Below are 22,173 nucleotides of genomic sequence, written 5' to 3'. Positions count from 1 at the left end.
ACAGTGGGACCTGCTGGGGGGGTGGGGGACACCGAGAGCAGCTTTTGGGTGACAACGACACTGGTGTCACTCGTTTAGTGCGGAGCAGCCACCCCCCAGGCCGCTGGGGTCACACGGAGCACGGGGGTGCAGAGACCCCACCAAAAAACCCCAAAATCTCTGCTGGCCACTCCAGGTGCCACTCCTGGATGTCCCCAGCGTGTCCCCAGCGTGCCAGGAGCCGCTGCCCTCCAGGAAAAGGCAGCACTGGAGTGTCCCCACGAGGGGCAGGCACAGCGGTGACACTAAACCCGTCCTGGTGGCACCGATGTCCCCAAAGGTGTCCTCAAAGTGGCACCAATGTCCCCAAAGGTGTCTTCAAAGTGGCACAAGCAGGCAGGGCAGCAGCAAAGGACCGGCAGCACCCAGTTCCTCCCAGTCCGTCCCAGTCCGTCCCAGTCCGTCCCAGTCCCTCCCAGTCCCTCCCAGTCCCCCCAGTCCATCCCAGTCCATCCCAGTCCATCCCAGTCTCCCCCAGTTCCCTCCCAATCCCCTCCCAGTCTCCCCCAGTTCCCTCCCAGTCTCTCCCAGTCTCTCCCAGTCCCCCCCAGTCAGGACGCTGCCAGGTACTGGTGGAAGTAGAGGCCGAAGAGGCTGGTGATCACCTGGCAGGCGGCCACCCACCAGGTGAGGAAGGAGAAGAGTCCTCGGAACAAGGGGGGGGTGAAGATGCAGCCCAGGAGCCCCGAGATCTCCTGCACCGCCACCTGCACGTCCCCAGGGTCCCCAGCGCCACCCTCGGGGCGTGGCGGGGCCACCGGCGCTGCTGGGGACACGGCGGGGTACAGCCCCCAGGAGTGGTGACCTGCGGGACAGGGGACAGCTCTGGGGACACAGGGGACAGCTCTGGGGACACAGGGGACAGCTCTGGGGTCGGGGGACACAGGGGACAGCTCTGGGGACACAGGGGACAGGTCTGGGGGTCTGAGGGACACAGGGGACAGCTCTGGGGACACAGGGGACAGGTCTGGGGTCTGGGGGACACAGGGGACAGGTCTGGGGTCGGGGGACACAGGGGACAGCTCTGGGGACACAGGGGACAGCTCTGGGGTCGGGGGACACAGGGGACAGCTCTGGGGACACAGGGGACAGTTCTGGGGTCGGGGGACACAGGGGACGGCTCTGGGGGTCTGAGGGACACAGGGGACGGCTCTGGGGGTCTGGGGGACACAGGGGACAGCTCTGGCGTGTCCCCATGCCCCAGTCCTGCTGGCGGCACAGCCCCAGCACTGAGTTTGTCCCCACTGCAAACCAGGAGACAGAACCAGGGGACACAACCGGGGACATCCTGAGCTGGGGCTGTGACAGCTGGGGACAGTTTGGGTCCTGGTGGCCTCCTGCCGACCCCCGAGCCCCCGAGCCCCGAGCCCCTCCTCACCCAGCGTCTTGAGCAGCAGGGCGCAGTGCAGCGTGAGGATCACGGGGCCCAGGTACTGCAGGCTCACCACGGACACGTAGCAGTAAATCCTCGAGATCTGCGGGAACCCGGGAATCCCCAGTGGGAATTTGGGAATGCTCAGCAGGAATTCCAGGAATCCCCAGTGGGAATCCTGGGAGCCATGCCCCAATCCCAATCCTGATCCCGATGCTGATCCCAATCTCAAATCCTGCTCCTGGTCCCCATCCCTATTGCCATCCCAACCCTGACCAATCCCAATTCTGATCCCAACCCTGACTCCAATCCCCATTCCGTTCCCGGTCCCATTCTCGGTCCCGATCCCGTTCCCAATCCTGTCCCCGTTCCCATTCCCGTCCCCACTCCCATTCCCATTCCCATTCCAGTTCCCATTCCCTTTCCCATTCCCATTTCCATCCCCATTCCCGTTCCTGTCCCCAATCCCATTCCCATTGCTGTTCGCATCCCCACTCCCATTCCCGTTCCCATTCCCATCCCCATTCCCGTTCCCGTCTCCAATCCTATTCCCATCCCCGTTTGCATCCCCATCCCCATCCCCATCCCCATCCCCATCCCCATCCCCATCCCCATTCCCATTCCCATTCCCATTCCCATTTCCGATCCCATCCCCATTCCCATTCCCACTCCCGTCCCCATCCCCGCTCCGCTCCCGTTCCCATCCCCGTCCCAGTCCCCGTTCCCGATCCCATTCCTGATCCCATTCCCATCCCCGTTCCGTCCCCATCCCCGCTCCCGCTCCCGTTCCCATCCCCGTCCCAGTCCCCGTTCCCGTTCCCGTTCCCATCCCCACTCCCATCCCCGCTCCCATTCCCGCTCCGCTCCCGCTCCCGTCCCGGACCTGCCGCTGGATGTCGCGGGCCGGGATCCGCCCCGCCTGGCGCCGCATGCGGCGCACCCAGCGCTCGGCCAGCGCCAGGTACGCCTGCAGGTGGTGGCGCGTCCCCAGCAGCCGCAGCAGCGACAGCGCCACCACGGCCCAGAGCCGCAGCGTGTCAAAGGACGCGTCCGACAGGCTGCGGGGACAGGGACACCGGGACACCAGGGATGGCACCGGGCATGGCACCGGGATGGGGACAGCGACCCCTGATCCACAGGGGACAGGGACACCGGCACACGGGGGATGGCACCGGGCATGGCACCGGGATGGGGACAGCGACCCCTGATCCACAGGGGACAGGGACACCGGCACACGGGGGATGGCACCGGGCTGGGGACAGGGGACACCAGGGATGGCACCGGGACGGGGACAGCGACCCCTGATCCACAGGGGACACGGGACAGAGGGACACGGGGCACGGCACCGGGATGGGGACAGGGGACACCGGGGATGACACCGGGACGGGGACAGCGACCCCTGATCCACAGGGGACAGGGACAGGGGACACGGGGGATGGCACCGGGCTGGGGACAGGGGACACCAGGGATGGCACCGGGACGGGGACAGCGACCCCTGATCCACAGGGGACACGGACACCGGCACACGGGGGATGGCACCGGGATGGGGACAGGGGACACCGGGGATGACACCGGGATGGGGACACTGACCCCGGATCCAGAGGGGACAGGGGACACGGAGGGTCACAGAGGACCCTGAGGAGCTATTGGGGGACATTGGGTGTCACAGGGGACATTGGGGGGATATTGGAGGACACTGGGTGTCACAGGGGTCACTGAGGGTCACAGGGGACATTGGGGGGACATTGGGGGACACAGAGGGTCACAGGGGCCATTGGGCGTCACAAGGGGCTATTGTGGGGACACTGTCACACACGGGGGTCACCGCGGATGTCCCCCGGCTGTGCCACTCACATCTGCACCGTCTGCTTGCCCAGCGGGGCCTGGAGCAGGAAATCCCGGGCCAGGGGCCGGACCCACAGCAGCACCACCAGCACGGGGGCCACGAACCCCACGTGCAGCAGGACCCTGCCGGGGACTGTCACCGACCCACAGAGACCCCAGAGAGCCCAGAGAGACCCCACAGATCCCACAGAGACCCCAGAGAGACCCCAGAGACCCCAGAGAGACCCCAGAGAGCCCAGAGACCCCACAGAGACCATAGAGACCCCATAGAGACCCCACAGAGACCGCAGAGAGACCATAGAGACCCCACAGAGACCCCACAGAGACCCCATAGAGACCCCACAGAGACCCCAGAGACCCCACAGAGACCCCACAGAGCCCAGAGACCCCACAGAGCCCAGAAACCCCATAGAGACCCCACAGAAACCCCACAGAGCCCATAGAGACCCCACAGAGCCCACAGAGACCCCACAGAGCCCTCCCCTCCCACTCCAACCTCCCCCAGAGCTGGGGGGTCCTGGCATCGAGCCCTCCCTCCCTCCCTGCCCAGGTGTCCCCCACTGTGTCCCCTGCTGTCCCCAGGTGTCCCCCACTGTCCTCAGGTATCCCCTGCTGGTCCCGCCCCACTATCCCCCACTGTCCCCAGGTGTCCCGAGCTGACCCCCAGGTGTCCCCTGCTGTCCCCAGTGTCCCCAGGTGTCCCCCAGGTGTCACTCACTGTGTCAGGGGTTTGCCGGCCGCCATGCTCAGCGCATCCAGGTGTGTCTGTGCCCCCCTGTCCCCCATTGTCCCCATTGTCCCCAGCTGTCCCCATTGTCCCCAGTGTCCCCAGGTGTCCCCCATTGTCCCCAGCTGTCCCCAGGTGTCCCCAGGTGCCACTCACTGTGTCAGGGGTTTGCCGGCTGCCATGCTGAGCACATCCAGGTGTGTCTGTGCCCCCCTGTCCCCAGGTGTCCCCCATTGTCCCCATTGTCCCCAGCTGTCCCCATTGTCCCCAGGTGTCCCCAGGTGCCACTCACTGTGTCAGGGGTTTGCCGGCCGCCATGCTCAGCGCGTCCAGGTGTGTCTGTGCCAGGCGCAGCCCTGGGAAGGTCAGGCAGGCGCCCAGGAAGGAGCTCAGGGCCACCAGCCCCAGCTTGAAGGCCAGCCTGGCCAGGGGCAGCCTGGGGACACAGCGGGGACAGGGTGACATTGCTGGGGACACAGGGACAGGGACAGGGTGACATTGCTGTCCCTGTTCCCGGTGAGTTCCCGCCCCAAACTTCCCAGAAATGTCCCCAAAAAGGGTCACTTGGTCCCCACTCACGTCCACTCCCAGCCCCGCGGCTTCAGGAAGGGCTCCAGGTTAGAGGAGACTCCGGCCAGCCCTGCAGAGTGACCAGGGAGTGACCAGGGGAGTGACCAGGGAGTGACCAATTGGGGAGTGACCCCTGAGAGTGGGGAGTGACCCCCATGAGTGACCAATGAGTGGGGAGTGACCCCTGGGCATGGGGAGTGATCCCTGGGAATGGGGAGTGACCAATTGGGGAGTGACCCCTGGGAATGGGGAGTGACCCCCATGAGTGACCAATGAGTGGGGAGTGACCAATTGAGGAGTGACCCCTGGGCGTGGGGAGTGACCCCCATGAGTGACCCCTGGGCGTGTTGTGCCCCCCTGGCCGGGGTCCCCAGCGCCCCCTGCCCATCCCCGGCCCTGCCACGCACCGGCCTCCAGGCCGAACTCCAGGTACTCCTCGCGCACCACCAGGGCCAGCATGGCGAGCAGCAGGAAGAAGAAGGCGGCCGCGAGGCACACGGAGCGCTCGCCGCCCTCCTCCGAGCGGAAGTAGTGCCGCATCACCGTGCAGAACACCTTGCTGCGGGCGGGCACGGCGTCAAGGAAACGGGGACACCGGGGGACCCCAAACCTCTGCTCACCCCACAGCCGCCCCCGCCACGAGGCCACCTGCAGCTCCTCTGGGGACACACGCGGAATTCGTCACAAATGACCCCGAAAATTCAGTTCTGTCCCTCAGCTGGGAGGGTAAAAATGCTGGTGGCGTTCCCCTTTCTGCCTGGGACCCCCAGGAATGGAGGATACACGGAGAAGAGGACGGTGAGCAGGCCCAACCTGCAGAATTCCTCATAAATAACTCCAAAAATTCAGTTTTATGCCTCAGCTGGGAGGGTAAAAGCAGCGCTGGGGTTCCCCTTTTCTGCCTGGGACTCCAAAAATTGAGGATACACGGAGAAGAGGCACCAGAGGACACCCAGGTTGGTCACCTGCAGAATTCCTCATGAATAACCCCTAAAATTCAGTTTTGTCCCTCAGCTGGGAGGGAAACAATGCTGGTGGGGCTCCCCTTTCTGCTTAACCCCCCCAGGAATTGAGGATACATGGAGAAGAGGATGATGAGCAGGCCCAGGTTGCTCACCTGCAGAATTCATCATAAATAACCCCTAAAATTCAGTTTTATGCCTCAGCTGGGAGGGAAACAATGCTGATGATGTTCCCCTTTCCGCCTGGGACCCCAAGAATTGAGGATACATGGAGAAGAAGATGGTGAGTAGACCCAGGTTGGTCACCTGCAGAATTCCTTATAAATAACCCCAAAAATTCAGTTTTATGCCTTAGATGGGAGGGTAAAAGCAGCGCTGGGGCTCCCCTTCCTGCCTGGCCCCCCAAAGGTGAGGATACACGGAGAAGAGGACGGTGAGCAGGCACCAGAGCACGCCCAGGTTGCTCTCCCTGGCGGGGCTCACCAGGCAGAGGTAGCCCTCGCTGAAGGCGTAGACGGCGCCGGCGTAGACGGAGAAATCCACGAACCACTGGTACTCGAGGAAATGGCGCAGCACTGCATGGGGACACGTGTGTCACCGGGCTGGGGACATGGGACACGGCTGGGGACACAGCTGTCACTGCACTGGGGACATGGCACTGGGCTGGGGACATGGCACTGCGCTGGGGACACAGCTGTCACTGCACTGGGGACGTGGCACTGGGCTGGGGACAAGGCACTGGTACTCCAGGAAATGGTGCAGCACTGCGGGCATGGGGACACGTGTGTCACCGGGCTGGGGACATGGGACACGGCTGGGGACACAGCTGTCACTGCACTGGGGACATGGCACTGCGCTGGGGACATGGCACTGGGCTGGGGACACAGCTGTCACTGCACTGGGGACGTGGCACTGGGCTGGGGACATGGCACTGGGCTGGGGACATGGCACTGCGCTGGGGACATGGCACTGCGCTGGGGACACAGCTGTCACTGCTCTGGGGATGTGGCACTGGGCTGGGGACATGGCACTGGTACTCCAGGAAATGGCGCAGCACTGCACGGGGACACGTGTGTCACTGGGCTGGGGACATGGGACACGGCTGGGGACATGGGACACAGCTGTCACCACACTGGGGACATGGCACTGCACTGGGGACATGGCACCGTGCCGGGGACACCTCTGTCACCGCTCTGGGGACACCCCGCAGCATCCCCGGGCGTTACCCAGCGCGTCCACGGCCGTGATGGGGCTGGTGTCCAGCTGCAGCTCGATGTCCCGCGGCACCGACAGCGGTTTGTCCTCTGCCACCCCGCTGGCCCTCCTGCAGGGAACCCAGCAGCGCCTGCCTGTCCCCGTGTCACCCCGGCTGTCCCCGTGTCACCCCCGGCACCCTGGGGTGGCTCCTGCTGTCCCCAAACCCGAACGTGTCCCCAACCCCGAATGTGTTCCCAGTCCCGAACGTATCCCCAACCCTAAACGTGTCCCCAACCCCGAACGTGTCCCCAACCCCAAATATGTCCCAACCCCAAATATGTCCCCAACCCCAAACGTGTCCCCAGCCCCAAACGTGTCCCCAACCCTGAATGTGTCCCAACCCCAAATGTGTCCCAACCCCGATCGTGTCCCCAACCCCAACTGTGTCCCAACCCCAACTGTGTCCCAACCCCGATCGTGTCCCCAACCCTAAACGTGTCCCCAACCCCGAATGTGTCCCCAACCCCAAACGTGTCCCCAACCCCAAATGTGCCCCAACCCCGATCGTGTCCCCAACCCCGATCGTGTCCCGTTCCCACCCTCCAGGTGACGCTGACCTGTCCCTCCTGCTCTTGGGGCGCTGCTTCCCGGCCAGGGCGCAGAGCTCCTCGTCCGAGGGGTGCTTGTACCTGTACAGGCTGCGGGGACAGGGGGGTGACAGGGGCTGGCTGTCCCCAGGGGACACGGGGGACACAGGGGACGGGCACAGAGCCGTACCTGCCGTTGCACAGCAGCCAGCGGGCGAAGGAGCAGTGCGGGGCCATCTTCTGCATCAGGCTGGCGGCCAGCAGCGTGACCACCACCTGCACCCCCATCACCGCCTGCCCGGGGACACCGGGTCACCCCTGGGGCTGGGGGGGACCTGGGGACATCCCGGGGTCACCGGGGATGGGGGGACCTGGGGACGCCCCTGCGGCGCAGAGCTGGGCATGGCGCTGTCCCCTGCTCTGTCCCGGCTGGGGACACTCCGGGTGACACTCGCTGGGACACCCCCGATGTGAAGGTGCTGGGCAGGGGCCCCTCAGCCACGGTCACCGCGGGACCCCCCGGCCGTGCCCAACCCGGGGATCCCCCCGGGCAGCCTGGCCATGCAACCCGCTCGGAACTCCCGGGCCATCCCGGTCCATTCCCGGCCATCCCGGTCCGCCCCCGGTCCATTTCCAGTCCACTCCCGGTCCATTCCCTGTTCCCCCGGTCCATCCCCGGTCAATCCCCGGTTCCCCCCCGGTCCATCCCGCTTTATCCCGGTCCATCCCCGGTTCCCCCCCGGTCCATCCCCGGTTCCCCCCCGGTCCATCCCCCGTTCCCCCCCGGTCCATCCCCGGTTCCCCCGGTCCATCCCGCTCCGTGCCCACCATGCCGGGGGTCAGCGCAAAGGCGCCAGCAGGAAGCCCGCCCGACCACGCCCCTCTCATCAACCAATCCGCGGATGTATTCCTTTTGATTGGCAGGTTATTGACCAATGACAGGGCGGCTGTGGGAGGGGGCGGGCTCTGCGCGGCACGCTGTTCCGCGGGTGGGGCCTCCTGGGAGAGTCGGGACCGCGGGTTCGAGTCCCGGTGGGGCCGAGCCCACACGGGATAATCGATAGTATCGATAATATCGGTAATAAATCATGTCCGCGTGTATTCCCTCATCCCCGCCCTGGGCTAACCCTGGGCAAACGCCAGGGACCCACCGAAGTAGCTCCTGCTCTCCCTCTCCTCAGCTGACCCACACAAAACAGACTCGACTCGGGGAAATTAATTTGATTTATTACCAACCAAAGCAGAGCAGCATCATGAGGAATAAAACGAAATCTCAGTTCCACCACCCACATCCCCGTGCCAGGACCCAAATCCCAGTTTTATGACCCAAGTCCCAGTCCCAGGACCCCCATCCCAGTCCCAGGATCCCCATCCCAGTCCCAGGATCCCCATCCCAGTGCCAGGAACCCATCCCAGTGCCAGGACCCAAGTCCCAGTCCCAGGACCCCCATCCCAGTCCCAGGATCCCCATCCCAGCGCCAGGACCCAAATCCCAGTTTTATGACCCAAATCCCCTTGCCAGGACCCCACCCCCGTGCCAGGACCGGCGCCCCGGCGGGCTGCGCGCTCATCCCGGCCCATCCCGGGTCCCCCGGGCCCGGCGGTGCCCCTGGTCCAGCCCGGGCAGTTCCCGGGGGTTGCCATGGATATCGATCTCCCTGGCGACGGGATGCGCTTCCCGCTAGATGTCGCTTCCGCCCGCGCCCGGAGCATCCCCCGGAGGGTCGGGGCGCCCCAAAACCCCTCCCCAGGGCAGCCCCCGCTGTGCCCCCCGCTCCAGCCTCGCCACTGAAGGAACGCGGTGCCAAAAGTCCCCCAAATCCCCCCAAAACCACCCCAGACCCCAAGAAAGCCTCCTGCTCCATCACCTTCGCTGCCTCCATGCCCTGAGCCCCCCAATCCCCCCAGATCCCCCCCAGATTTGACACTCGGCCCCTCCGGAGGGCCCGGCGGAGCCTCGGAGCCCCCAGGGCGCCGCTTTCAGCTCGGCGGGGCCACAAAACGCGCAGGGGAAGGTGGAAGATGGATGCTCGGAGCACCCCCGGGGACACAAAGGCGCCTTTGAGCGCTGATTTTACACCGCTCCCCATTAGCATCAGCAAAGGCAGCTCCCGCCGCGGGACACCGCCCATGCACGGCGCCCCGAGTGTCCCCGAGTGTCCCCAAAAACGCTCCCGTGCAGGCGACATCTCCATCTCAGCCGCGGTGACCTCGCCGGGCCGCGCTGCCCGTACTGGCACCGGGGCGCTCCCACCTCCGTGTCCCCCACTCCCTGAAAGGCAAAAAAAAAAAATTAAATAAATAAATAAAATAAAATCCAAGTTTCCCGCGGCGCACAAAGGCGGCGGGCGGGCATTGTCCCGCGGCTGCATCGCATTACCCGGGGCCCGCAGAAATCACTCGTATTTCACGCTCCATCGAGCAGCTGCCCGTGTATATTTTGTGTGTTGCACTTTTAGCATGACAAAAGGAGAGGGCCTGTGAACTCCTTGCTCTTCAGACCTCTCCGACTCGTCCCCCCGAGCGGAGCCCCCCTCGGTTAGCATAACAAACTGCCACGCTTCCCCTCCCGTGCGGGCTTTTCCCTCCTTTTAGCGCTTTTATTGATTTTATTTATTTATTTTAATTTTTTTTCCCCCCACCGTTAATTTAATGTATAGCTCAGTATTTGGAGGAGAGAGGGGTGGGGGATTTTGGGGGTGGCCCTGGCGAGGTTTGGCCCGGCTCTTGTCACCCAGAAAGGTTTGGTGGCATTTTAGAGCTGTGGCCTGTGGAGGGGACAGGGCTGGAGTCACCAAACTCTGAAATCCTCCTGCTGGAGCTGTGGGCTTCTCTTGAAATTCGGTTAAAATATGAAAAAATAAAGAATGGTGGGGCTGAAATGAAGCTCAGCAGGGACCTGTCGGGGCTGGAGCAACCTGGCCCTACCACAACCTGTCCCCAACCTGTCCCCACCTCGTCCCACCTGTCCCCAGCCTGTCCCCAACCTGTTCCCATTCTGAGGAAAGGGGGACAGGTGAACCTGGGGATGGAGGAAAGGGGACAGGTGACACCTGGGGACAGAGGGGAGGGGGACAGGTGACACCTGGGGACAGAGGGGAGGGGGACAGGTGACAATTGCCCTTCCCAGGAATTCCTCACCAGGCGCCTCCTCGGGGCGGGGTCTCCTGGGGACACCGGGAACAGGCGGTAGCAGCGCCACATTCATGTCCTGGTCACTGCTGGTGGCCCGAGGGGGGCCCGATGGCCTGGCCAGGCCGTGTGGTCAGCCAAGAGCCCGGAGAGTGTCCTAGGGATGGACAGGGGTGGACAGGGATGGGCAGGGATGGACACACCCGATGTCACTTGCAGTCCCCAGGAATGTCCCAACTCCCAACTCCCGATTCCCAATTCCCAGTTCCCAGTTCCCAATTCCCAATTCCCAGTTCCCAGTTCCCATTCCCAATTCCCAATTCCCAGTTCCCAATTCCCAGTTCCCAGTTCCCATTCCCAATTCCCAATTCCCAGTTCCCAATTCCCAGTTCCCAGTTCCCATTCCCAATTCCCAATTCCCAGTTCCCAATTCCCAGTTCCCAATTCCCAATTCCCAATTCCCAGTTCCCAGTTCCCAATTCCCAACTCCCAACTCCCGATTCCCAATTCCCAATTCCCAGTTCCCAACTTCCAATTCCCAATTCCCAGTTCCCATTCCCATTCCCAATTCCCAATTCCCAATTCCCAGTTCCCGTTCCCAATTCCCAATCCCCAATTCCCAATTCCCATCTCCCACACCATCCCACATCATTCCAGCCTCTCCCTCACACAGCCCCGCACGACCTGAGCCCCAATTCCCTCATTAATTAATCAGCTGGGATAATTAATCAGGGCTCCCTGCACGTACAAACCCCCGTGTTGCTTTTGGGGTCCCTGCTGGTTCCCCCAGCCCCGATTCCTGGGATCTTTGGGATTCAGGCCCAGGGGAGGATCCTGACCCCCTCCAGCCCTGGGGATGCCCCCAGGGATTCCCAGGATTTCCAGGAATTCCAGAATTCCCAGAATTTTGGTGCTCACTCTGTCTCCACGATCCCAAGGAAATCTCTGTCCCATCCCAATAGGAACGAGAAGAGCTGGACCTGTCTAATTTGGGAAGGACTGGATCTGTTTAATTTGGATCTGTTTGATTTGGATCTGTTTAATTTGGAACTGCTTGATTTAGGAAGAGTTGGATCTGTTTAATCTGGATCTGTTTAATTTGGATCTGTTTGATTTAGGAAGAGTTGGATCTGTTTAATCTGGATCTGATTAATTCGGATCCATTTGATCTGTGAAGACCTGGATCTATTTAATTTAGGAAAAGCTGGATCTGTTTCATTTGGATCTGTTTGATCTGGGAAGAGCTGGATCCATCTAATTTGGATCTGTTTAATTAAGGAAGGGCTGGATCTGTTTAATTTAGAAAGAGCTGGATCTGTTTAATCTGGATCTGTTTAATTTGGAACTGTTTAATTTTGGAAGAGCTGGATCTGTTTAGTCTGGATCTGTTTAATTTGGATCTGTTTAGTTTAGGAAAAGCTGGATCTGTCTCAGAGCAATTCCAACAAATAAACCGAGGAATTTCGGGAAGGAAACCCAGGATTTCTCCTTTCTGGAAATGCTCAAAATTCCCCACATGGAACAACCAAGACTCGAGGGTTTTTTGGGGTGAAACCAACCCAAAAAAATCCCATTTTTCCAGGGCAGAACCAGAGCCACTGGAACGTCCCCGCTCTCTGAGACGCACCCTGGGTAAAACCAAAAATCCAAAAGTGGATTTGGGGCAGAACTCGGCACTTCCAGCCCAGGAAAAGGGGGAGAATTGGGGAATTTGGGAATTTGGGATGCCGGGGGGTTCCACTCCCTCCCCCCTCGCCAGGCTGGGAACAGCTTGAGTGTCCAGGCGGGAATTCATTTAAATAAATTTCCATAGGGATTAATTCCACCCTTCCCGGCAGCCCGTGGGACTGGGGAGGTGGGAAAATGAGGAGGAGGAGGAGGAGGAGGAGGAGGCTCCATCCGCCCTTCCTCCCATCCTGGGAATGTCTGGAGCCCATCCCGACCCTCCCAAATCTCTGCTCCCAAGGTTGGAAAATTCCCAAAATTCCCTAAAAACTTTCCAAGAATCCACTCCCCCAAAAATCCCATTGATGAGAGGAATTTGGGATGCAGAAAGGGAATTTCCACAGTGGAAAACCCACGGGTGCTAAATAAATAAATATTTAAAAGAAATAGATAAAGAAATAAATAAAATTAATACGTAAATTAAATACAATAGAATAAGTAAATAAAATAAATTAAATAAAAATAAGTAAATAAATAAAAGGAATACATAAATAAAATACAATAGAATAAGTAAAGAAGTAAATATTAAAATAGATAAATAAATAAATAAAATGAATGCATGAACCAGATGCAATAGAATAAGAAAATAAATATAATAATAATTAAATAAAATCAATAAAAATATAATAAAATTAATAAATAAGTAAAATAGAATAGAATAGAATAGAATAGAATAGAATAGAATAGAATAGAATAGAATAGAATAGAATAGAATAAAATAAATAAAAATAAAAATAAAATTTTAAAAATTAAAAATTAAAATTTAATAAAATACAATATGATAAAAACAAGAAGAAAATAGAATAAAATAAAAATAAAATAGAAGAAAATAAAAATAAAATTTAAAAAATAAAAATAAAATTAAAATAAAATACAATACAATAAAAATAAAATGAAATGAAAGAAATAAAATAAAATAAAATAAAATAAAATAAAATAAAATAAAATAAAATAAAATAAAATAAAATACATTTTAAAAGGAATTTTGGGCTCAATCCCCGTGCCTCAGTTTCCCCTCCATCACCCCTTCACCCCACCCAATCTCCCTAAAACCTTCAACTACAAAATCACCAAATGACCGAATCTTTTCCCCGGGCTGAGGGTGACGAGAAGCGATTTTGATGAGTTGGGAAGGGGAAAGCCCGGGCAGGAGCCGCGGCGCCCTTGACCCGCGGCCGTCCCGCGCAGCTGCCGGGGCTCAATGGGGGCTTTGTCCCCTCCCGGGATATTTATGGGGCCGGCGGTGCCCGCGACACCCGCGGGATTTATGGCATTTCCAGATTTCCAGCTGCTCCTCGGCCTGGCCCTGAGCTTGTCCCCCATCCTGGGAATTTTTTTTTCCCATCCTGTTTTTTTTTTCCCATTTTTTAGCAAAAAAAAAGGCTATTTAAAAGTGAACAGGTGGAGGGATTTCCCTATTTTCCCTTTTCTTTTTTCCCCTCTTTCCCCTTTTTTTCCCCCTCTTTTCACTTTTTTTTCCCCCCGTTTTCCCCCCAAAAACCTCCAGTTTAAAACCAACATGTGGGAGGATTATCTCCCTTTTCCCTTTTTGGTTTTTGTTTTTTTTTCCCCCGGTAAAAAAGACTGGAACTGGGATTGGGATTGGGATTGGGACTGGGACTGGATTCTGGGATTTTCCTCTGGGCTGGGAGGGAATTTTGTCTCCTGACCCCCGACACCCCACGGGACTGAGGAGGAGGATGGTCCGGAGCCACTTCCCGGCTTTTCCCAAGAGGAAATCCTGGATTTTCCTCCTCTTCCTCGGCGGGAAGCGCCCAGGGCTGGGCTGGCCTCTTCCCCAGGTGGGGCCGTGACCGGGAACCTCCCGGCTCCTTCCCTGCCCCATTCCTGATCCCATTCCTGATCCCATTCCTGATCCCATTCCTGATCCCCTTCCCTGTCCCATTCCCTGTCCTTTTCCTGGTCCCTTTCTTGGTCCCCATTCTGATCCCATTCCCACTCCCTTTCCCAGACCATCCCCGACCCCGTTCCTTCTCCCATTCCCAATCCCATTCCCATTCCTGTTCCTTTCCATTCCCAATCCCATCCCTGTTCCCAATCCCATTCCCGACCCCAATCCTATTCCCATTCCTATTCCCATCTCCACTACCAATCCCACCCGATTCCCATTCCATCCCCTGGTCCTAGTCCCAGTCCATTCCCATTCCCATTCCCAAACCCAATCCCATTCCCAATCCCATTCCCTTCCCATTCCCGTTCCCGTTCAATTCCCATTCCCAATCCCATTCCATTCCCATTCCCAAACCCATTCCCAAACCCAATCCCATTCCCATCCCTGTTCCCATTCCCAAACCCAATCCCATTCCCATTCCCAAACCCAATCCCCATCCTATTCCCATTCCCATCCCATTCCCGACCCCAATCCCATTCCCAAACCCAATCCCCATCCCATTCCCAATCCCATCCCCATCCCGACGCCAATCCCATTCCCAATCCCGTTCCAATTCCCATTCCGGGGGCTCCTCCAGGGAAGCGCTGCCTGGCACGGCCCCACAGTGGTGCCACCCGCACCCGGATCCCCAATGCCACCGCTGTCCCCCCGGGTGTCACCGGTGTCACCTCCCACCCTTCCCGGGGTGACAACGCCGCCCTGGAAACAGCAGGTCAGGATGGGATAGGCTGGGAGGCCAAAACCGCAGGATTTTGGGGAAAAGGTGGAAAAGCAGAGCTCCTTTTGGAGGCTCCGTGCCCTGTCCATGCAGGGCAGGGACACAGGGAGGGACCCGGAACGTTCCGGAAACATCCCGGATAAACCCAGGCGGGAACCACGCGTTGAGGCCAAGGCGCTTGGGGACCACCTCAAACCACTGGGAAAAAACCCTAAAAATCCCAAAAAACACCCTGGAGAGCTTAGTCTGGGCCCAACCTCCTCTCCAGTTTAGCTGAGCTCGGCTTAATTGTGGCGCAAAGCTGAGCGCACACGCTGAGCGCCGTAATTACCAACCCGGGAAAAACCCTAAAAACCCCCAAAAACCCCACAGGGATGAGCCAGGACCCTCCCTGAGCACCCAAAAACCCCCTGGGGAACCTCAGCTGGGCCCAACCTCATCTCCAGTTTAGCTGAACTCGGCTTAATTGTGAGGAAAAGCCGAGTGCACACGCTGAGCGCTGTAATTAGCAGCCCTGCCCCCAGCAGCTCTTGATGATGATGATGATGATGATGATGATGGTGGTGGTGGTGGTGGTGGCTAATTTGCTCTGCATCTGGGCCCCCACCTGCTCTGAATATGCAAACGCCGCTGATTTGCTCCTCGGGGAAAGGGGGGAACAGAACAAAGAGACCCCACAAAGGAACTGCCCCCAAAACGGGGGAGTTTGGCCTTAAAGGGAATTCCCTGGGTTGTCCAAAATGGAGGAATTTGGGCTTAAAGAGAATTTCCTGGGTTTGCCAGAACGAGGAGGATTCGGCCTTAAAAGGAATTTCCCGGGTTTGCCAAAATTGAGGGGATTCGGCCTAAAAGTTGGTTTCTTGAAATGGGGAGAGTTTTAAGAAATTCTTAAGTAGAATTTCCTTGGTTGTCCAAAATGGGGGGAATTCAGCCTTAAAGGGAATTTCCTGTGTTTGCCAAAATAGGGAGAGTTCAGCCTTAGAGAGAATTTCCTTGGTTTGCCAAAATGGGGAAAATTTGGCCTTAAAAGAGAATTTCCTGGGTTTGCCAAAATGGAGAGGTTTCGGCCTAAAAGTTGGTTTCTTGAAATGGGGAGAGTTTGGCTTTAAAGAGAATTTCCTTGGTTGTCCAAAATGGAGGAATTTGGGCTTGGTTTAATTTGGTTGCAAAAATAAAGATGGTTGGCCAAGGGGAATTTCCTGGGTTTGCTGAAATGGGGGAATTTTTGGCCTTAAAGGGAATTTCCTCAGTTTTTCCAACATTTGGACATTTTGGCCTTGCAGGAGAATTCCCTTGGTTTTCCAAAATGAAATCTCAGCCCTACAGCCAAATTTCCCCATTTATCCAAAATGAGATTTTCCCCTTACAGCCAAATTTCTCCACTTTTCCCAAATATGGAGATTTCCCCCTTACAACCGAAATTCCTCAATTTTTCCAAAAGGAAATTTCGGCCCTACAGCCAAATTTCCCCATTTTTCCAAAATGAAATTTTCCCCTTACAGCCAAATTTCCCTTTTTTTTTCTTTTCCCCTTTTGTTTCACATCTCTCTCTCAATCCTGAGTGCTTCCTTTATTTTATATTTTTAAATTTTTTTTTTTAAATCCATAGGAATTATTGGGAGGTGGAATGGAACCCTTGGGATCATCTTGGCTCTCCTCCATCCTTCCTTCCTTTTCCTTTTTCATTTATTCAAAAATAAATTTAAATATATTAATTTTCCCCCCCCTTTTTTTTTCAGCTATGGAAGAAAATTATGAATGGAAAGGAGGAGGCTGGGCTGGATTAAAACCGAGACAAAAGAAGAAAAAAAAAAGAAAACAACAAAATCATCCTTGCTTGTTTTCCTTTGCCGCGGGGAATCCACGTGGGGAAGGCGGGGAAATAAAAAAGGAAAAAAAAATTTAAATCGTGGCAAGAGGAGAAATAAATCCTGCCTGGAAAAGCTCCATGGGAGATTTTCAGCCTGGCCTTTCCTCCTGCCCACCTGGATGGAAAACAGCGACACGGGGACGCCAAAATATCCTTTTTTTTCCCCATTTTTTCTCCATTTTTTAAGGATTTTTGCTCATTTTTTGCTCCCTCCTGGATCCTCCTCCTCCTCTCTCCTCCTTTCCCTTTTTTCCCCTCTCCTCGCTGGATTTTCCCTCCTTGGGAATTCGGGGGGCATTTCCTGATCTTTTTTATTCGGGAAATTCCAGGTGTCCAGAAACACAAAAATTCATCCCAAAATCGCCCCAAAACCATCCAAAATTCATCCCAAAATGGCCCAAAATTCAACCCCAAAGCACCCAAAAATTCACCCCAAAATGACCCCAAATATATTTATATTTATATTTATATTTATATTTATATTTATATTTATATTTATATTTATATTTATATTTATATTTATATTTATAGTTATATTTATAGTTATAGTTATAGTTATAGTTATAGTTATAGTTATATTTATATGTATATGTATATGTATATTTATACTTTATACTTATATTTATATTTATATAGTTATGTATTTTATTTGTATATTTATATGTTCATATACTTATATAGTTATATATTCATATACTTATATATTTTAATATTTTATAATTTCTAATTTTATTTAGTTATTTATTTACATATATATTTATATTTTATATTTCTATTTTATTTATTTATTATATATATTGTATGTATTTATATATATTTATGTATTTATATATTTATATATTTATATATTTATATACTTATATATTTATATATTTATATATTTATAATTCCAGCCTATTTCTTGTTTTAATTGGATTTTCAAGTTTCCCTGGAATTTTATCCCTTTAAGATCTTCCCAATATTCCTTTAAAATATTTCCAATTTCCAAACAAAGCAATCCCAGCAACTCTCATGAAAAAAAAAAAACCCTGGGGGCTTTTCTGCTTTTCTGGAATTTTCCCAAATTTCCTTTGTTTTCTTTAAGATTGGAGTTGGGGGGGGGGGGAAGGAAATAAATATAAATATAAAATCATAAAATAGAAATATAAATACGTAAAAATATCCCAAAGTGATTTATTTTCCTCTAATTTCCTTTAAAAATCTAAATTTCCAGTGGGAAAAAAATCGGTTTTTTTGGGGTGTTGGAATCTCATTCAAACCTGAATTCTTTCCTTTCCCATTCCAAAAAAACCTCTGTGAGAAATCCCAAAAAATGCCCATCCAAGGCTGGGGGAAAAAAGGGAATTTTTGGGAATTTGAGGATCAGAGAGGCTCAAAACACGAAAATGGGGAAAATTGGGGAAAAAATGGGAAAAATTGGGGAAAAAATGGGAAAAATTGGGGAAAAAATGGGAAAATTTGGGGGAAATTTGAGTAAATTGGGGAAATATGGGGGGAAATTGGGGGAAAGGGGAAAATTGGGGGAAATCGAGGGAAATCAGGAAAAATTGGGGGGAAATTGGGGAAAATTTGGGCAATTGGGGGAAATTGGGGGAATTGCAGAAAAGAGGGGGAAATTGGGGGAAATTTGGGGAAAATTGGGGAAAAATTTGGGAAAATGGGGGGAAAATGGGGGAAATTTGGTGGGAAAATGGGGGAAATTTGGTGAAAAAATGAGGAAATCGGGGGAAATTGGGAGAAAGGGGGAAAATTGGGGAAAATTGAGGAAAAATTGGGAAATTTGGAGGGACAAAAGGGAGGGAGAGGGGCTGAGAAGAAAGGGCGGGAGGGAAAAAGAAAAAAGGAACTGGTGATGAGGCTGGGGAGGGGAGGGCAGGGGGGCTGATGGCTTAATTACCATATTCAAATCTAATTAATTCCCTTTGCATAAAAAGGCCACGGCGGGCGTGGGACCGGCCTTGCAGATGGAGTCCCAGGATCTGAAGCAGCCCGGGCTGCCCAGGAGGAGGAGGAGGAGGAGGAGGAGGAAGAAAAGCGGGAGGATGAGGAGGAAAAGGATGAGGGAGGATGAGGAGGGAGGAGGAAAAGCAGGAGGAAGAGGAGGATGAGGAGGAGGAGGAGGATGAGGAGGAAAAGGATGAGGAGGAAGAGGAGGAAAAACAGGAGAAGGATGAGGAGGATGAGGAGGAAAATGATGAGGAGGATGAGGAGGAAAAGGATGAGGAGGAAGAGGAGGATGAGGAAATAAGAGGGCGGAGGGTAGAGGAGGAGGAGGATGAGGAGGAGGAGGATGAGGAGGATGAGGAGGAGGAGGAAAAGCAGGGGCAGGAGGAGGAGGGTGAGATGAGGAGGATGAGGAGGAGAAGGAGAAGGATGAGGAAGGATGAGGAAGAAAAACAGGAGGAGGCTGAGGAGGAGAAAGTGAATGAGGATGAGGAGGGTGAGGAGGAGGAGAATGAGGAGGATGAGATGGAAAAAGAGGAGGAAGAGGAGGAGGAGGAGAAATGGGAGGATGAGGAAGAGGAGGAGGAGGAGGAGGAGGAAGAGGAAAATAATGAGGAAGAGGAGGAAAAGCATGAGAAGGATAGGGATGAGGAGGATGAGGGTGATGAGGGTGATGAGGAGGATGATGAGGATGATGAGGAGATGAATTATGTATAATGAATAAGGGTGATAGAATGAGATGATGAGGGGATGAGGATGATGAGGGTGATGAGGAGGATGAGGGTGATGAGGATGATGAGGATGATGAGGATGATGAGGAGGATGAGGATGGATGAGAGATGAGAAGGATAGAAAAAAGTTTAAGTGGAGAGGATGTGGATGAGAATGAAGGTGAGTAGGAGGATGAGGGGGTGGGGGGGGGGGGGAGTGAGGATGGATGAGGATGGATGAGGATGATGAAGGCAGCCCTGCCCACAGCACCGAGCCGCTACTGAGGGCACCCGTGGTGGCCTTGTAGGGTTAAAAGCTGGGAATGAAGGAAAAATGAGGGAAATGTTTGAGATTTGGGGTTTTTAAGGCCTCAGGATCAGCTGGAGATCCCAAATCCAACACCACCATGGCCTTGGAGGGTTCAAGGATGGGAATGAGGGAAAAATGTGGGAAATGTTCAAAATTTGGGGCTTTTGAGGCCTCTCAGCTTCAACTGGGGCTCCCAAATCCATCCCCAGGCTGGTGGGACAGAGCTGACCCCGATCCCAAGGGCAGATTTGGGATTTGTGTCCCCAGGGATGGGGGGGACGAGGAACCCACAGCAAAATTCCACCCCCATCTCCCCACATTTCCACAGGAGCACCCCAACCTGCAGACGCCCAACCCCATTGAGCATTTTTTTGGTTTTTAGGGGAGAAAAAAATCGGGATTATTTCCCTCATTCCCCCCATCATCCTGCTTGAGATGAAAAAAAAAATAATCCTGCTGGAAATAAAAAATAAAGAAAAAACCTCCCCTGGCTGCCAGGCTCACCCCGGGAAAGGTGGAAGTTGTTTTTCCTAATGTTTTGGACAGCTCTGTTGCGTGGAGGGGGAAAAATAAAAGAACTCGGAGGAGGGAGGACCTGAGGGGATGCGGAATTTTCTTTTTCCCTTGGCTGATTGCCGAGGATGGGATGAGCTGCGGCTGCGGGTGCTGCTCATCGCCACCCCCTTCCCTGAGCCGGGGAATGGGGCTGGAACCCCGGAAAGCCCGGAAAATCGGGTTGGAAGGGGTTAAACCCCGGGAAAATCGGGTTGGAAGGGGTTAAACCCCGGGAAGATCGGGGTGGAAATGGTTAAAGCCCAGGAAAATCGGGCTGGAGAGGCTTAAACCCCGGGAAGATCGGGATTGGAAGGGGTAAAATCACAGGAAAATCGGGATTAGAAGGGGTTAAAGCCCGGGAAAATCGGCCTGGAAATGGTTGAAGCCCAGGAAAGTCGTGCTGGAAGGGGTTAAATACCAGGAAAATCGGGTTGGAAGGGGTTAAATCCCAGGAAAGTCGTGCTGGAAGGGGTTAAATCCCAGGAAAATCGGGATTGGATGGAGAAGCAGGGGGGAAGTGGAGGGAAATTCCCATTTGAGGGGATTCAGGATGGGTTTGGGTGGTGGAGGGGAGATTTTGGGGTGTCGATTGGAAGGGAAATGGGGGAAAAGTCGATTTTTTTGGGGGGATCCCGAATAATCTGGTTTTCCACCAGCTCCGGGATGTGAATATTTCCCGTGAGGAATGTCAATAAATGGGGATAAAAAATGGGGGGTTTTCCCCACAAAAACAAGGGGAAAAGGATCGGGATGGGGCCTCACAGCTGCTCCCTGAATCCCCCAAATCCTTGGGGGAAATCCCACATGGAAAATCCCAATTCTGGGTCTGCAGGAAAGGAGGGAAAAGCAGGAAAATCCCAAACTTACCCCATCGAGTTTTGGGAAGGCGGAGCGAACCCCAAAGAGCCTTTCCCAGGAAATCGGGAATTCCAGGAATATCCAGGGCAGCAAATCCCAGCCCTGGGCTGCTCCAGCTGGGGATTTCTGGGATTTGGGATCTTCCCAAGGCTCCGTTCCCGTTCCTGGTGAGGGATGGGGATGGATCGGGGCGAGGTGGGAGCTCTGCTCTGCAAAAAATGGAACGAGGGGCTCTGTCAGCTCCAAATCCTGAAAGATCACCTCCAAATCCTGGGATTCTGGGGTTGTGGGATCCTGAAATTCTGAGATTTTGGGATTCTGGGAGTCTGTGATTCTAGGATTCTGGGATTCTGGGAATTTGGGATTCGGGTCTGGGGTTCTGGGATTCTGAGATTTTGGGATTCTGGAATTCAGAGATTCTGGGATTCTGGGAATTTGGGATTCTGGGGTTCTGGGATTTTGGGATTTTGGGATTCTAGAATTCTGGGATTCTGAGATTTTGGGATTCAGGAATTCTGGGATTCTGGGAATTTGGGATTCTGGACTTCTGGGATTCAGAGATTTTGGGATTCTGAAATTCTGCGATTATGGGATTCTGGGGTTCTGGGATTCAGGGATTCTGGGATTCCCCAGTTCTGGGATTCCGGACTTCTGTGATTTTGGGATTCTGGGGTTCTGGGATTCTGAGATTTTGGGATTCTGGAATTCTGGGAGTCTGTGATTCTAGGATTCTGGGATTTTTGGGATTCAGGAATTCTGGGATTCTGGAATTCTGGGATTCTGACATTCTGGGATTTTGGGATTCTGTGATCCTGTGAGCGCTGATATCTCAGGAGCACATGGCATTGTGTTTCCCCAGATTCCAACCCGCCAGTCGGGTTCCCCGTGCGCTGCCAGGCCCTGCAGGGACATCTGGCCACCAGCCCCGACCCCTGCCCGGGGGTCACCGTGGGGTCGGAACATCGGGACAATCCCAAATCCCATCGCGCCAGGAGCTCCCCGGGGTTCCCAGCCACACCCCGGTGACATTGTGAGGTGACAGCAGCCCCCAGCCCGGAGGTGACACCTCAGGAGCACAGAACGTTCCCCTGCTGCCTTTTGGGGTTCAGCGTGTAGGATGAGCCCCTCGGTGGCTCCATC

General features: G+C 54.6%; 1 protein-coding gene across 1 annotated transcript; it reads right to left on the bottom strand.

Annotated features, from left to right (window-relative positions):
- Window positions 1–548: 548 nt before the first annotated feature.
- On the bottom strand, window positions 549–8,165 carry TMEM161A (transmembrane protein 161A). The gene is made up of 12 exons (XM_030966701.1): window positions 8,128–8,165; window positions 7,490–7,593; window positions 7,330–7,410; window positions 6,742–6,839; window positions 5,934–6,090; window positions 4,961–5,112; window positions 4,563–4,623; window positions 4,276–4,419; window positions 3,266–3,379; window positions 2,295–2,469; window positions 1,418–1,514; window positions 549–844 (listed from the first exon to the last, which is right to left on the bottom strand). Exons 1-12 carry the CDS (start codon window positions 8,128–8,130, stop codon window positions 591–593), a joined length of 1,440 nt encoding a protein of 479 aa, XP_030822561.1. The 5' UTR covers window positions 8,131–8,165; the 3' UTR covers window positions 549–590.
- Between the last annotated feature and the right edge of the window lie 14,008 nt (window positions 8,166–22,173).

This window comes from Camarhynchus parvulus, chromosome 28, assembly GCF_901933205.1.
Source record: "Camarhynchus parvulus chromosome 28, STF_HiC, whole genome shotgun sequence".
Classification (NCBI taxonomy): Eukaryota; Metazoa; Chordata; class Aves; order Passeriformes; family Thraupidae; genus Camarhynchus; species Camarhynchus parvulus.
This window is presented reverse-complemented; position numbering and strand designations above follow the sequence as displayed.

Coding starts and splice junctions, on each gene's coding strand:
- TMEM161A (XM_030966701.1), bottom strand. Junction 5,113..5,933: donor CTCACCGTCCTCTTCTCCGT/GTATCCTCACCT, acceptor GCCCGCCCGCAG/CAAGGTGTTCTGCACGGTGA. Junction 2,470..3,265: donor GGCAAGCAGACGGTGCAGAT/GTGAGTGGCACA, acceptor CTGTCCCCGCAG/CCTGTCGGACGCGTCCTTTG.